The 15,675-nt window shown below is 34.9% G+C and overlaps 1 protein-coding gene across 1 annotated transcript in view; it reads left to right on the top strand.

The window, feature by feature from the left end:
• The window catches only part of LOC306866841 (low-density lipoprotein receptor-related protein 5-like), a 74,230-nt gene extending 61,909 nt beyond the window's left edge, over positions 1-12,321 (top strand). Inside the window, exons 14-24 of the mRNA XM_079412226.1 lie at positions 852-1,048; positions 1,882-2,084; positions 3,794-3,984; positions 5,465-5,674; positions 6,618-6,743; positions 6,975-7,211; positions 7,500-7,610; positions 7,707-7,940; positions 8,047-8,189; positions 8,361-8,458; positions 10,120-12,321. Coding sequence (XP_079268352.1) covers positions 852-1,048; positions 1,882-2,084; positions 3,794-3,984; positions 5,465-5,674; positions 6,618-6,743; positions 6,975-7,211; positions 7,500-7,610; positions 7,707-7,940; positions 8,047-8,189; positions 8,361-8,458; positions 10,120-10,381 — 2,012 coding nt within the window. The 3' untranslated portion in view covers positions 10,382-12,321. The remainder of the gene's footprint in view (positions 1-851; positions 1,049-1,881; positions 2,085-3,793; positions 3,985-5,464; positions 5,675-6,617; positions 6,744-6,974; positions 7,212-7,499; positions 7,611-7,706; positions 7,941-8,046; positions 8,190-8,360; positions 8,459-10,119) is intronic.
• The last annotated feature ends 3,354 nt before the right edge of the window (positions 12,322-15,675 follow it).

Consider the following 15,675-nt stretch of genomic DNA (forward strand, 5'->3'; position numbering starts at 1 on the left):
TGTAACATGTTCAGATGTATTCTACTACTATATAATAATAATAATTATTATTATATATCGGATGTTTATATGTATTATAATAATAATAATATATTAGTTTTATATGCTGTGTAATGATAATGTTGTTATTATTACTATTATTATTACTGAGATTATATATACTATATATACAGTCTTTGTGTGTGTATATATTAGTATTTTATATATATATATGTGTGTGTGTCTGTGTGTGTGTGTGTATATATATATTAATTTATATTTATATATAAATAAATATTATAAATGTAATATATGCTATTATTGCTACTGTTGTATAAACCTATGTTTATGCTTTATTATACTTATTAAAATGCAGTGTTTGGAGATTTTAGCAGCCATGAGGAGTAAAGTAATCTATGGTCTCCCAGCCATGAAGTTCACTGGGTTTTACCGACTTTAAAGTGAGTCATGGGTTTTAAAATGCAGTTGGCAGATTGAAACGGCATTAGAAAACAATGGCTCCCGGCCATGCAAAACTCAGTCATATGCATTTAATTCCTTATAAGTTTAAAAATGAGAGAACTTGGATTAAACAAGCACGCCAGGGAGCACAGTGAGAGCATTTGGCCAAGAGTGCAGAGGTCTTGGCAACACTGTGTTTCTACTTGTGTTTTTACTCCCTCTTGTTTCTTCATTCTTTCATGGCCAGAAGGGAAAGGCTGATTGCGTTTAGTTCGTATGATTGCGTTTAGCTGACCTTCGCCTTCTGATCAGAGGAATGGAGCTGGCTCTAAGATGTTCATTGTTAACCTGTGCTCCTATAATTTATTTTGGATCCTTCATTCTCGCCCTCCTCTTGTTTTGCTCAACAGCGCCCTCTAGCTTCCTGCTCTTCAGCCAGAAGAGCTCCATCAGTCGAATGGTCCTGGGAGAACAGAGTCCAGACATGATTCTACCTATCCACGTTATGAAGAACTTGCGTGCCATCAGCTTCGACCCTCTGGAACGCCTAGTCTACTGGGTGGATGGCCGACAAAACATCCGCAGGGCCCGAGACGACGGCAGTCAGGTGACTGTTCAATCAAACAATGTTGATGTTACCTTGATCATAGTAGTATACTCACTATATTTATTGTTTAGTTGATTAATTATTTGAATATAAAGTAAATAAAAAATATTAAAATATATATTATTTAGTAAATTAATATATATTATTATTATTATTATTGAAAAAATGTGTTCTGTAATACGTGTTGTAATAATAATAATAATAAAATTGACTCGCTTTTTGCATCATATTGACATGAAATTATTTGTGATTTAATTCGATCGAATAATCATTCATCTTATCGTGTAATTATATGTTGACAGTAAATTATTATAATTATCCTAAAATTAAGATAATACAAAAAGTGGGTCGGTGTTTACTAAAAAATATTTCTTGTTGCTGTTGTTAATTGTTATTAATCATAATAATATTTAACTTATTATATACATCATAATAATTATTATTAGTAGTATTTTAATTAATAATAATTATTTAGCTTATCCTGTAATTATATATTCTTATTATCCCAAAATTTTTAGTGGGTCCATTGAAGTGTTAGTAGTAGTAGTATATTGATAGTAACAAATATTGTTATGAATATTAATAATGCTATAATAATATATGACATCATTATGTTAATAATAATAGTTATTATTATTTAAATTATAATAATACATTAAAATAATTTAAAGTTTTCAATATTTATCTAAAACCATTTTCGATCCACTTTTGGTATTATTTTCATGACATTGATACATGATATGATTTTTTATTAATTTGATTAATTACTCAGCATATCATGTAATTGTATGTTAGCGGTCCTAATTTAAACTGATGTCATCTGAATTATTCAGGCGTCCACAGTGATGACCCCAACCAACCTCCACCCAAAGCAGCCTCATGACCTGAGTCTGGACCCCTACAGTCGCACCGTCTACTGGACCTGCGAGACCACCAACACCATCAACATCCATCGCATGGACGGCCATGTGATCGGGGAGGTCCTGAAGGATGACGTGGATAAGCCACGTGCTATAGTGGTGAACGCTGAGAAAGGGTACGCTTATTAATTAGCAAATAAAATGTAGGACATGTGATTATCATTACAACCTGCGTTAAATTTAACTGCTCATCCATAACCTCGGGGCCAGATTTTATTATTCAGCTTCGGTTTGGCTCCTTTCCATAAGCATAACAACACCTTATCAAATGTTTATTGATTTATGGCCGGCGGACTTGAAATTACAGCGCAGAACTGGATACTCTAATGATTGGGGTGTTTCGCCATTTCTTTCGTATTGTAGGAAAACTTTTGATTCCATCCAGGCCTCTCCAATAGACAAATATGTGGAACAGATGGTCCTCTGTGGTCCCCGTGCTGCGGCACTCGCTCGCGGGTCGACCATACGCAGGCGTTGGCTGCATGCACTGTAATTGTGTATCCCATTGTTAGTGTGACCGTCATCAGTGGGTTTTCTATTTACGTCTCACCCTCACAGCCTTGTCTGGGTGGGGTGGAGGGGACTTCTCCCACAAGAGTGGCAGGACAGACAAATTATGGCACAAAAACCAGCATATCTGAGATCAAGCTCATTGCATTTATTTATATTTATTTCCCTATATTTAAAAAATGCTTTGTTTAGGAGATGGCTAAATAGAATCATCATGTTTTAGTCTTCGTTTTTTTTTTTTTATATTTATATATTTTATAGTATTTATTAATATTTGAAATGAGGTCTTTTATTTTCCATTTATTATTATTTCAGTTTTACTCTCCGACTTTACTTCCTGTCAGTTATGATCTGTCCTATCATAATAAAAGGCGAAAATGCAAAAACTAAATCTTAAATAAAAAGGCGACATTTGTATTTGATTTCATTTCTAATTTAAAAAAAAAAATTGTGACCTTTTGCTGACCCTCTCTGAAAGTTCACATAAGCTAGTCATTAGATCTGGATCCAAAATTCTGTCAAATCCGACAACCTCTAAATGTTGTAATATTGATGAAGCATTGCTTTACCTAGTTTTTCAGATCGTTCAGGATCAAAACATCTTCAAAGATGTTCGCATAAGGATTTGTTTAACATCACAGGTGGGAAATTCAATACGCAATATGTTACATTCCCCACGCTAAAGTCAGGCATTGGCAGGCGTTTAGCGAGTACATAACACTCCATAGTGCTCTGACTCAGAGAAGGCGTCTTCAGATCCATTAGCCAAAGCAATTTTGGGGTTTATTCGTTTCTTCTGTTGCCATCTTAGCATTGGAAATGCATCACATATAATGTAGATCCCCCAAACGTTTCTCATTTTTAAAGACACTGTACTGTATGATATCAATATCAGCGTTCTGTTTTTTTTTTTTAAGCCGATAAAAATTGCTAACAGATGCAAATTGTGGGTTTCCCAGACAGCAACTGAAAACAAAGGAGAAAACGCACCTTTGAGAGTTATCACAGACTAGTCTAGACATAACATTAGGGCTAAAGGGTTTTTGGGATGTGTGAAGATATACACCAATTCTCCCACAGTCAAAACAACATGGCCCCATCAAAGATGTTCCCTCTGTTCAACAAATTAATGTTTATCCATTCCTACAGATCATGTGTTTGTTATGCAATGCAATAACATAAATTACTACAAATGTTGAAACATCTTGAAAGATGTTTGTATAATCCAATTAAAGCCACATTTTTAGTCACATTTTAATGCATATTTTTGTCTTTAGGAAAATGGTATGTAACTTCCAAACCCTTTTTTCCACAGATACATGTATTTCACTACTGTCCAGGATCGCTCGGCTAAAATCGAAGGTGCATCTTTGGATGGGACGGAGCGCGAATCCCTGTTTACAACTGGTTTGATCCGCCCTGTGGCACTGGCTTTGGACAACAAGCTGGGCAAACTATTCTGGGTGGACGCAGACCTGAAACGGATTGAGAGCAGTGACCTGTCTGGTAAATACTACTACATTTTTGCTTGCATATCTCAAGTTAAGGCCTTTATTAAAATATCTGTACTGTTTTGTCTGAGTATATAAAAACTAAAATCACTAGATTAAAATGTATAGTGGATAGTCATTTTGAGATTTATATAAAAAATAAAATAAAAAATATATAAATAAGCTATATTTACGATATGTAATATTGTATGAATCAGTGTTTTTATTTTGACTAAAACTGAAAACTTTTAAAATAGTTTTTATTTATTGAAATAGAGCTGGCATAAAATTAAATATTGGATCAAACTTAAACTTAAAAACAAATGAAAATTAGAAATGCTGCTAATTGAAATAAATTAAGTTTAAGTTGACGAAGACCTAAAATTACTAAAACTAAAATTGAAGTTAAAAAAGCTAAATATTTTCAAATTAAAAGGAAAAAAATCTAAACCTAATAAAAACGGCAAAAGTACATAACACAATTACTAAAACTTAAACTAAAATTAAAATGATAATAATAAAATAAAATCTAATAGTCATCATAATAGTAATAAATACTGTAATGGGATATAAATAATAGTAAAATAACAATATATTGTGCATACCTAATAATCGTGAAAGTTGAGTTTTAAAAATAACATGAACTGTTAACACGGAAGTAATGTAAAATAGATTTATGCCGTCATAATAATGACAATTTTGTTGTTTGTAATATTGTACCAAAATGTCATGATTTAAAACTTGAAAAACTAAATGTTCCCATGCAACTCAATGTTAGTCATTTATTTTGAAGATCAATTTTGATGTCACACATTTGCCAGAAAGATTAGATCTTTTCCCTGAACACATAACCATAAATGTCACTGAATCTCATGCTCAGAGTTTTTTTTTTTTTTTTTTCCTGTCTTGTATTGTATTGCCAGTGGGCAAATTGATTGCAATCAGTTCTGTCGTATTCTGGAATGCTATGTGAAACAAGGACAACTTTCTGACCTCTCCAATGAGATTTGATCTTCTGAACATGTCAAATGACAAAGCTATGGAAACCAAACAAATACAGGCCGAGAGCACAGGCCAGGCACTATCTATACTTCCACTGTATATTATCAATACCGTAAAGTCTAAACTAATCAAAACCGTATAGTCTGTGTTGTCTTAACCTGGTATATACATTGACAAGCTCTAATGAAAAATTTGATAGACTGTATCTTAGTTCATTCTTCTGAGGTTATTTAAGTGCCTTTGTCACAGAAACTCACTCTATCGCTTTATAATTACCAGTGAACTGCCAGAAAGCAAAGTCTCTCCAGATGCTGAGCTCTGATGTTTGATGTTAGCATAAGACAGATGATCACACCTTAAGCTACGGCTAATCTCCTTACGCAACAGAACCCCCGTCTACAGCCAAATGATCAACACAAAGGCTGTGATTTATAATGTGACACAGTGGAAAAACTTGAATTATGACTCTGCGGATCTCTTTGTTTGCTTCCCAGGGGCCAATCGTATCGTTCTCCAGGACTCCAACATCCTTCAGCCTGTCGGTCTAACTGTGTTGGGTGATCACCTGTACTGGATCGACAAACAGCAGCAGATGATCGAATGCGTGGATAAGCTGACCGGAGAGAAGAGGACCCGCATTCAGGGCCGACTCCAGTACCTGACCGGCATCCATGCGGTGGAGTACATGGAGCCAGAGGAGTTTTGTAAGTTCACACCTGTTTCTTATATTTCCACAAAAAAAAAAGCACACATTAGTTTTGTTCCAAAAACCTTGCGAACTACCTGTCTATAAAATTATTTATATATTATATCAATTAATGATATTTACATTAAATTATTATAACTTAAATATTATATATTTTATGGATATCTTATGTCATTTACTACACTACTATAATATAATGATCAACTATAGTATAAATATTAGTGCTGGGCAACGATTAATCACGATTAATCCAAAATAAACGTTTTTGTTAATATAATATATGTGTGTGTGTACTGTGTATATTTATTATGTGTATATGAAGACACACACAGAGTATATATTTTGAAAATATTTACATGTATACATTTACGTTCATATAATTTGTTATATATAAATGTTTAATATATATTTTTCTTATATGTGTGTGTGTGTGTATTTATATATACATAATAAATATACACAGTACACACACATATATTATGTACACACAAACTTTCATTTTGGATGCGATTAATCGTGATTAATCGTTGCCCAGCACTAATAAAACTATAAATATAAGATTATATTATATTATTAATGTTTTTTAAATTAATGTGTTTATTAATAGTTCAAATATTATATCCTAAATTATATATAATCAGATTATATTTCAGTATTTTAACATTATATATAATCTTGTTTGCAGAAAATTTTGCTTGCTTGTCTTGAAACCTGTAAATAGAGACTAATATCTTCTTTGTTAACTACCTAAATGAATTGTCAGACTAGTCAAAAATATCTAAAGAATTTGTACTGGTAGTTGAGTGTTTTAAACCAGCATTTAACCTCGTTTGAGTTACAAAAATCATATGTTGTCAAAATCGGTTTATATAGTTAAAGACCATGTAGCCTCAGAGTTCCTGTGATTAAAGAGTATAATTGTCCTTTCATCTTCCTAACAGCGTCCCACCCTTGTTCCCGTGACAACGGAGGTTGCTCCCACATCTGCATTGCTAAGGGTGATGGGACGCCACGCTGCTCGTGTCCCATGCACCTGGTGCTGCTTCAAAATCTGCTCAGCTGTGGAGGTAAATTTTTAAATATACACACACAGATTAATTAATTGCAATAAGAACATCGTGTAGTATGGTTGTATGTTTTGTTTGTTTGTTTTTTTTATTGTATTCTGGTTGGTCTTGTGGAGTATACAGTAACAAGTGAATTTCCCCAGTGTGAGATTAATAAAGTCTATAAAATCAAATCAAAAACGGTTTTCAAGCATATGCGCTGATCACATATTTATCCACAATCCCCCTTAGAGCCTCCCACATGCTCCAGCGAGCAGTTCACCTGCGCTACTGGCGAGATCGACTGCATCCCCATGACGTGGCGCTGTGACGGCATTGCAGAGTGCGCAGACCACAGCGACGAGATGAACTGTCCCATCTGCTCCGAAATGCAGTTCCAGTGCGACAAAGGCCAATGCGTGGACATTCAGCTGCGCTGCAACGGAGAGCCTGACTGCGCGGACGGCTCTGATGAACAGGATTGCGACTGTATGTCCAACTGTTACACAGTTTAAACCTACTGATTTACCAGAATTTCTATCTGTGACTGATTCTGTAAAAAAACACACACAATCTTGAGGTTATGAGCGTGACAAGCCAGACGGGCAGCTCTCTTTTTCAACAGGATATGCAAATACTATAAACTTGCAATATTTGTCTCCAAATTAAGTTATGATTTGCCCATGTGTTGCTGCCAACAGAAAGAGCAATACTTTTTTTTACTTTCACACAGCATTTTTAGTCTCTTAATAAAAATTGTCTCTTTTTTTCCATTAGCCATTTGCATGCCTAATCAGTTCCGATGTGGCAACAACCATTGTATTCTGAAGAAACAGCAGTGTGACTCCTTCGCAGACTGCACAGACAAATCTGATGAGCTTTTCTGCGGTATGTTTACATAACAAAAAAAGCATGAGGTGTTTGACCGTGCATGCAATAACTTGAATTATGAGACTTATTTATCCCTGTTTGGCTAATTCACAGATTTCCCTTCGCCCCCCAACGACATTCCGCGTCACACCAGCACCATTGGCCCTGTTATCGGCATTATCCTCTCTGTCTTTGTGATGGGAGGCATGTGTTTTGTGTGTCAGAGAGTTGTGTGTCGCCATTACAAGGGCCCCAACGGAGGCTTCCCACACGAGTACATCAGCGGGACCCCTCACGTGCCTCTCAACTTCATTGCACCCACAAATTCACAGCACGGTACTTTTACAGGTAAAGGTCTGCTGTTTGATAGCTGCTGCAGTCGCTTAAGGTGAAAAATGTCTCTGTCTGTGATGAATCTTTTGTGTGTGATGAGTGTAACCTCGCTGTGTCGCAGGTATTTCCTGTGGGAAGTCCATGATGAGCTCAGTGAGTCTCATGGGCAGCAGCAGCAGTGGGGCACCTCTCTACGACAGGAACCATGTGACAGGAGCATCATCCAGTAGCTCCTCGAGCACCAAAGGAGTTTTTTACCCTCAGGTACTGTGCTATTCATTAGTTTATTGTTACTGTTTTTTGTTAAATCCCATATAGAAAAAAATGTTTTTGTATTTTAAGTTAAAAGCTCCTTCATATATTTTATATTGTCTGGTTTGTTGTGGTTCATACCATATAACTGAGAATTTTTATCTTTTACTTTTCTGTGTATAGATGCTCAACCCTCCTCCATCACCAGCGACAGATCGCTCACTTTACAACGCAGAAGTCTTTTATTCATCCAACAGCCCATCGACAACCAGGTCTTACAGGTGTGTTTTAATCCAGAGATCCTAGATAAATGGATGAATGGATGGATGGATGAAATATCTGTTATGGCAGGGTAGATTTGCTGATAGGTAGGTATATAGGTACATACGAAAGTAGACAGCTCATTTCTGAACTTGAACTTGATATCTGAAATGGTAGGATAGATATGTTAATGGGTGAGAAGGTGGGTAGATGGTTCAAATATCTGGTATGGTTTGGTAAATATTTTGATATGCTTTCAAGAAGATAGCTCAAATATGGTAGGGTAGGGTAGATATGCTGGTTGGTAGGAAGTTAGGTGGATACCTAAAATATCTGGAATGGTAGGGTAGATATTCTGGTAGATGGCTTAAATATCTGATATGGTAGGGTAGATATGTTGATATCTAGTTAGGCAAATAACTCATATGTAGTATTGGTAGGGTAGATATGCTATTACATGGGAAGGTAGGAAATTGGCTCAAATATCTATTATGGTAGAATAGATATGCTGATAGATGGGGAGGTAGATAGATGGATCAAATATCTAGTATGTTAGGGTAGATAGCTCAGATATCTGATGTGGTAGGGTCAATTTGCTTGTTATTAGGTAGACAAGTTGTTCTTTAGGTAGGTAGCTCAAATATCTGGAATGGTATGGTAGATTGGTAAAAGATCGGTAGATAGCTCAAATATGTTAAGATATATGCTGATTTATGGATGGATAGTTGAATAATTGCATAGATAATAGCCAGCACTTGAAAACAAAGCCCCCATGTGTTGATTCTGAACGCGTCTCTCACAGACTGACAACGGAGTATACTTTAAAGGCTTGTGCACTCAACCGTTTGCCAAATGGGGCTTTGTGCTCGTGTATCCTACCTCTCTGATTCGGCACAAATCCAAATATTCCATAATATTTCCATATTTGCGATGTAACATATCTGAATGCTAAACTATTAGTTATTATATAAATTATAGGTTTTGTACCTCAATCGCGTTCCAACGTTGACACAGAGGCAGGTGCGCTGATGTTTGTATTTTATTTTGATAAAGTACCAACTTTAGCAATGCTGGAACTGATGTGTTTTGTGTGTGTGTGTGTGTTTGATGCGATCACTTCAACTGTTTCCTTATACCAGCAGAATCAACTTTAAACACTTATCATCTTAATAATGCATCACTGTATGAAGGTCTGCTTTTATTTGTGTCCACTCACAATGAAAACAATTGTGCTTTTGTAAAATAAAGAAAACAAATAGGATGTTGCTCTCTGCCATTTCAGTTTCCTTTCTGTGAACAAATTAAGCGTGTCACAAAAATGAACTGAAACTCAGCATATATAGGCTGTTACGTGTCGCACTGTTTTCCCCCTTGTTTATCTGTTAACTAAATCAAATATATTTCAAGGATTTATTCCTTGTATGTATTTATGCACTGCAGATTACATATATAATATAATATTTAGTGTTACTACTGTACTACTCTGTTCAAAATCAATGAAAAGAAACCGAGCATAGTAGATTTGTTGTTTTTTTCCTGTTGTACAAAAATTGTGTTGAACCGTGACCCCCGAACCGAGGTGCGTACCGAACCTTGACATCTGTGTACCATGCCACCCCTAGTAGACAGGTCAAATATGTCAAGCTCAAGTTCCTGATCTCTAACTGTTTGCCCTCCACAGGCCATATATGATGCGAGGGGTCGCGCCCCCCACCACCCCCTGCAGCACAGACGTGTGTGACAGCGACTACACCACCAGCCGCTGGAAAAGCAACAAGTACTACATGGACCTCAATTCAGACTCTGACCCCTACCCTCCACCCCCCACCCCACGCAGCCAGTACATGTCAGCGGAGGAGAGCTGCCCACCCTCGCCCTCCACTGAGCGCAGCTACTTCCACCTGTGCCCCCCGCCCCCCTCGCCCTGCACGGACTCCTCGTGACACCCAGCAAACGGCCACGCTTTGTACATATTTTTAAATAGTTTTAAAAGAAGAAACAAAGATTTTATTTTATTTTCCACACGCTTTGTTCAAGAAACATTTCAGCTTTTCAGGGAGGAACAGGAAACGGTTTTCTGGATATTTTCTTCCTGAAAAAATATACAGCGGTCGTGCCAGGACAGTGCTTGCACGAGTGAATTGTATTATGATATTTTTTTAATAAGTGCCCCCCATATTGTTACAAGCTCTTCAATATGTCAGAATATGAACATATTGTTTCAATATGATTTTAATCATCTTTCTTTTTTCATAATACCACTTAAAAAGTTTAAATGCAAACCAAATTGTCAAAATAACACCAAAATCATCCGCTGCGGAGGAGTTGTACATATTTGTAAGTAAATATTTTTTTTCGTAATGGCCATGAGGTGTTGTTTTGATTATGTTCTATGTGAATATGATACGATTCCAAGCATATGTTTGGTTTGTCCTGTTTACCAAAAGTGTGTTTGCTGCTACTGTACATACATCTTTTACTGTAAATAATGACAAATGAAAACAGCCAGCTAAAATGTTTTGTTTATATAATGAGAACTGACCATAGACCATTGTAAAATTGTTAGTAATCTCTCATAGCAAAAGAGCTTCGGTTGTGTATAGTCATATCTGAATCTACATGTGAAACGCCATTACTTTGAAGGAGATATTGTCTTGTTTAAACTTCTGTTTTAAAGGGGCAGTTCGACTAAAAATGAAAATCTTGTGGTTTCGAATCTGCATGACTGCATTTTTTCTGTAAATTATTAAAGGAGACATTTAGCAGAATGTCCCAGCTGCTCTTTTCTATAATGAAAGTGGATGGGGACCAGTCAAAAAAGCAACATGAGAGACTTTTCCGCTAAATTCCAAGTCTTCTGAAGTCTATTGACTTAGGTAGCAATGGTCACCATTCAGTTTTATTGTAGAGCAGCTTGGACATTCTGCTAAACGTTTTATTTTGTGTCCTACAAAAGAAAGAAGGTCATAAGGGTTTGGGACGACATGAGGGTGAGTAAATGATGACAAAGTGTTCATATTAGTGAACTAGCTCTTTAAAGGTCAGAAAGTCACCTGCTTTGTAGTGAACTACATGGATTTTATCACATCTCATGGACAACTCATTGTAGGTGTTTTGTAAAAAACTAAAATAATAATAATACAGTAAAACTAAGCTATGATTTGAATAAGGATATGTGGTTAATCTCACCATGATAATGTGGTAACAAACTGATTTTAATGCAATTTAGAAAAGTGTGTTTTGAAATTCAGATTCCTCCATTTTTGGTAAAGTTGAAGAATCAAACTGTATTTTCCTCTTCAAAATGATATTTCAAAAGAGTAGATTTGTTTTTCAGGTTTAAACATGTTTTGTAGCACGCAATGTATGTCTGTTTGATCAAAACCATCTTCTTCTTGCCAAATTGAGCACTTATGGAAATTAGACGTGCATGTAGAATTATAGATGTAGAAGATACAAAATGAGTTTTCCTCTTAACTCAGACTGATTACATTAGTTGTGTTTTACAGTTAGCCATGCAAAAAGACATAAAACAGTGTCTTTAAAGGCAAATATTAGATGAAATAAAATGCTATGCTAGAAAACTCAACAAAGACCAGTTTAGCAGATGCTGTTGATCTCATTACGTTGCCCTCAAGGTAACCTACTGTTCATTGTGAATGTGACTGAATGGAGTTTATTAGAATTTTTATACCACTTTGGCAGGTCAGTGGATTGACTGAATCTGTCTGGATCGTCCCATCCACTCACACCGAGGAGTTTTTTGGTGCACCACCAATGTCTTTGTTTTGTGTACAAAAATGCCTCATATTAATGCACACTTGTGACAATTTTTGTATCAAAAGCATTTTTATATATAATAAAGGTTCTATTTTAAGAAATGTAATATTATTGTCGTCTTTTAACATTATGGTTCTTGTCATTATTCTTATATTTAGGCATGTAACTTGCCATTTAAGGATTTGTTGAAGGCAAGTGTGTTATTTCCAATCTCATATTTACAGTGAGCCCTAGGCTTCAATAAAGCTCTTGTTAATTGAATTGAGCAAGGTGCTTCTCAGTCCAGTGGTAACCCAAGAACGCCGAAACACTTTGGATCACTCTAAACCGAGCATTATGAAATGTTATTGTTGAATGTGACATTGCTGTGCTGGAATTGCATGTTAGGGTAATAAAATAAATGTGTGTTTGATCATTGCCAGGAGTCCGATCAGGATTTCACGAGTTTTGTCTTCTGCTGCCCTCATGTGGAAAAAACTGAACCAAAATATATTATAAAAGACCTCCCGACCACTCACAATAATACCTTATTACTGTATTTAATCTTAGTGTCATTTTTAACCCCAAAATAATAAATAAATCTTTTCTTCTAAATATATTTTCTTTATTTCTTCTGTTTTTTGTATAATGTAATATAAAATAATAAATGACAAAAAATAACTTCATAATGTATCCATCATTTTATGAATGTATCACAAATGTCACTTCACAGAGGCCCAAAGCTTGTACAGCAGTTGGGAACTAAATGTACATTCTGCTTTCTCATTTTTCATCTTAAAGGCCTGTCTTCAGCCCCTGACAGAAGTGAACACATGTTGTGAGGCTCCTGACTGGGCCGAGGGGGAGGGGAGAGGATGTCGACACCCCTCCATGTACCCATCTGTCTGTCTTTGTTTATGATCCATGTAGTAGAGGAGCTAAAAACACGGCTTGGAAAAAAGGCATGTGAAAACACGCTTCTACATGTCAGGAGGGAAAGCATGTCAGCATGCTGGATCTTCTGATTATATGTAAAAAAAAAAAAAAAAAAAAAGTGTGTAGCTAAATGTGTTCAGGCCACGTTTGGCCTCAATTGTGGGGACCAAAGGTTCTTATAAAGACAATAAAACCTGAAAATTGTGGGGACCAGTCAATATACATAATAAATAATGTCTAATAAAATAATTTTAAAAATTGCAAAAAAGGTTTATTGGAAAATAAAACAGTATAAAATCAATAGATAAACAACATTTTATGATTTGATTATGATGTTTTTATGCTGACTACATTGTATTTAATTTAATCTTTTAATTATTAGACATATTAGTATTGTTTCTTTTTTTATATATAAGTATTATTTTAGTTGATCAGCAATCAGGCACAGCAAACCACTTCCTTTAGGTCTAGTACAATTTATTAAAAAATATATATATTATAAAAAATAAATTTCATTAATTGAAACTAAAAATTAGTGCTGTCAAACAATTAATCGCACCCAAAATAAAGGATTTTGTTTACAGAATATATATGTGAGTACTGTGTATATTTATTATGCATATATAAATACCCACACATACAGTATATATTTTGAAAATATTTAAGATACATGTATTTACATGTATATATTTATATTATATATAAATATATTTAATATATAAACAACATATTTTTCTTAAATATATACATGCATGTGTGTGTATTTATATATACATAATAAATATACACAGTACACACACATATATTATGTAAACAAAAACCTTTATAATCGTGATTTGACAGCACTATTAAAATATAAATAAAATAAAATGTAAATATAAATTAAAAACTCAAAATTGACCAGCAAAGTCCTAAATCCTATACATAATTTTTTTGAGTGTATAATTATAAAACTGAAATAAATTTAAATAGAAATATTTAAATAATAATACTAACCAAAAAAAAATTCAACTAACATAAAAACTGGAAATATAATAATAAAAGATCATTCAAAAATATTTAACATTTATATTTATAAATATTTAATATTTTTACTAAAATGACTGATTGGAGTCCAGTGTACACTGAAAAAAAAATTGTGGTGAAGCCATTTTCACTCAGAAATTGCTGAATTTCACAAATATTTACCAGTAAATTTCACAGGTAATTACAAAAGAAATGGCAAGTACACACTGAAAAGAAGTCGAAATAGTATTTTCTTATATCTTTGTTACTTACAGCTTTTTTACAGTGTATATATTCACCATGCAAAGTAGTCTGTGATTAATGAACCCAATTATATAATTGGTCCCATGATTATAATTCCCTTGCGATTCTTTGTTTGATTCCTTGGAGTGCTGTTCATCTGAGAGCTGCTTGTTTCACATTGGAGTGCCTGACGGTACAAGCAGCAGATATATGAAGAGAACAAAAAACTGGACCGTAATCGTGATAACTGCCTCTGTCTGATGAGAGAAGACATGAGAAACATCTTCCGCATGGCCCCAGAAGCCACAATACATCTTAACATTTACTTTACACACTTTTCATGACATGATCTTTGATTAGTAGAGGCAGGATTTTGTTAGACAATCATATGCACATGTTTGATTTTTCTTTTTTCTTTTTTTACAGAGCAAAACCGCTTCAGTAAAATCATGGTTTTTGTCATAGAAACCCACATGGCCATCTGTAATCAGAAACACAGTGGAATCATAGGGTTAATTTGACCCATATGAGAAAAAAATCAATCTGGCTGCTTTTGCTCTATACGATGAATCCACTGCAGATTTTGTTATGCTTATGGAACATGCAGCACAGAATAGATCTCTCATATCCGTCATCAGCTGTAACAGATCCGTTCCACTGCCTGACGCTGTAGATTTATGCATCACATTTAACATAAGGGTCACACGTCAGATCCTATTTGGCATGCTACACTAACCCCTGTCTGCACAACCGGCCGGCTAAAGAGAACAGAGATGCGCCCCGGATGCGCCAGGTTTATTTCAGTTATTTAACTTATTGTCAGTTGATTTGGTTGAAAATAAGTCAGACTAGCTGAAATAAGTCTGGCTTATATGGCAAACTTGTTTTATGAAACAGGCCCCAGGTTCTCCTAAAGAGAATGCAAAATGCACCAGATTTAGACAAACTGGCTAATTTTCAGCATAAACTTATGTTTATAATTCATATACAAATTAAACAACTGTTTTATGTAAGGCCTAATCAATTTCATGTTGGTTTGCCATTTGAAATAATGCCTTTCATTTCAAATGAATTTATTTCTAGCAACTATCCACATACATATACATATATAGTCTTTAAACACACCTAAGCTATTTCATATAGATTTATATGAACTGAACTCCTGTTTTATGTAATCGATTTCATGTTGAAATAAAGCCTTTCTTGAGGCGAACTGGATGCTCCATTCAGTAATATGTGATACAAGCACTCGAAGCTGATTGGACCACCGGAATGTCAATCACCGTGACGTCTT

Source organism: Barbus barbus (assembly GCF_936440315.1).
Source record: "Barbus barbus genome assembly, chromosome: 48".
Lineage (NCBI taxonomy): Eukaryota > Metazoa > Chordata > Actinopteri > Cypriniformes > Cyprinidae > Barbus > Barbus barbus.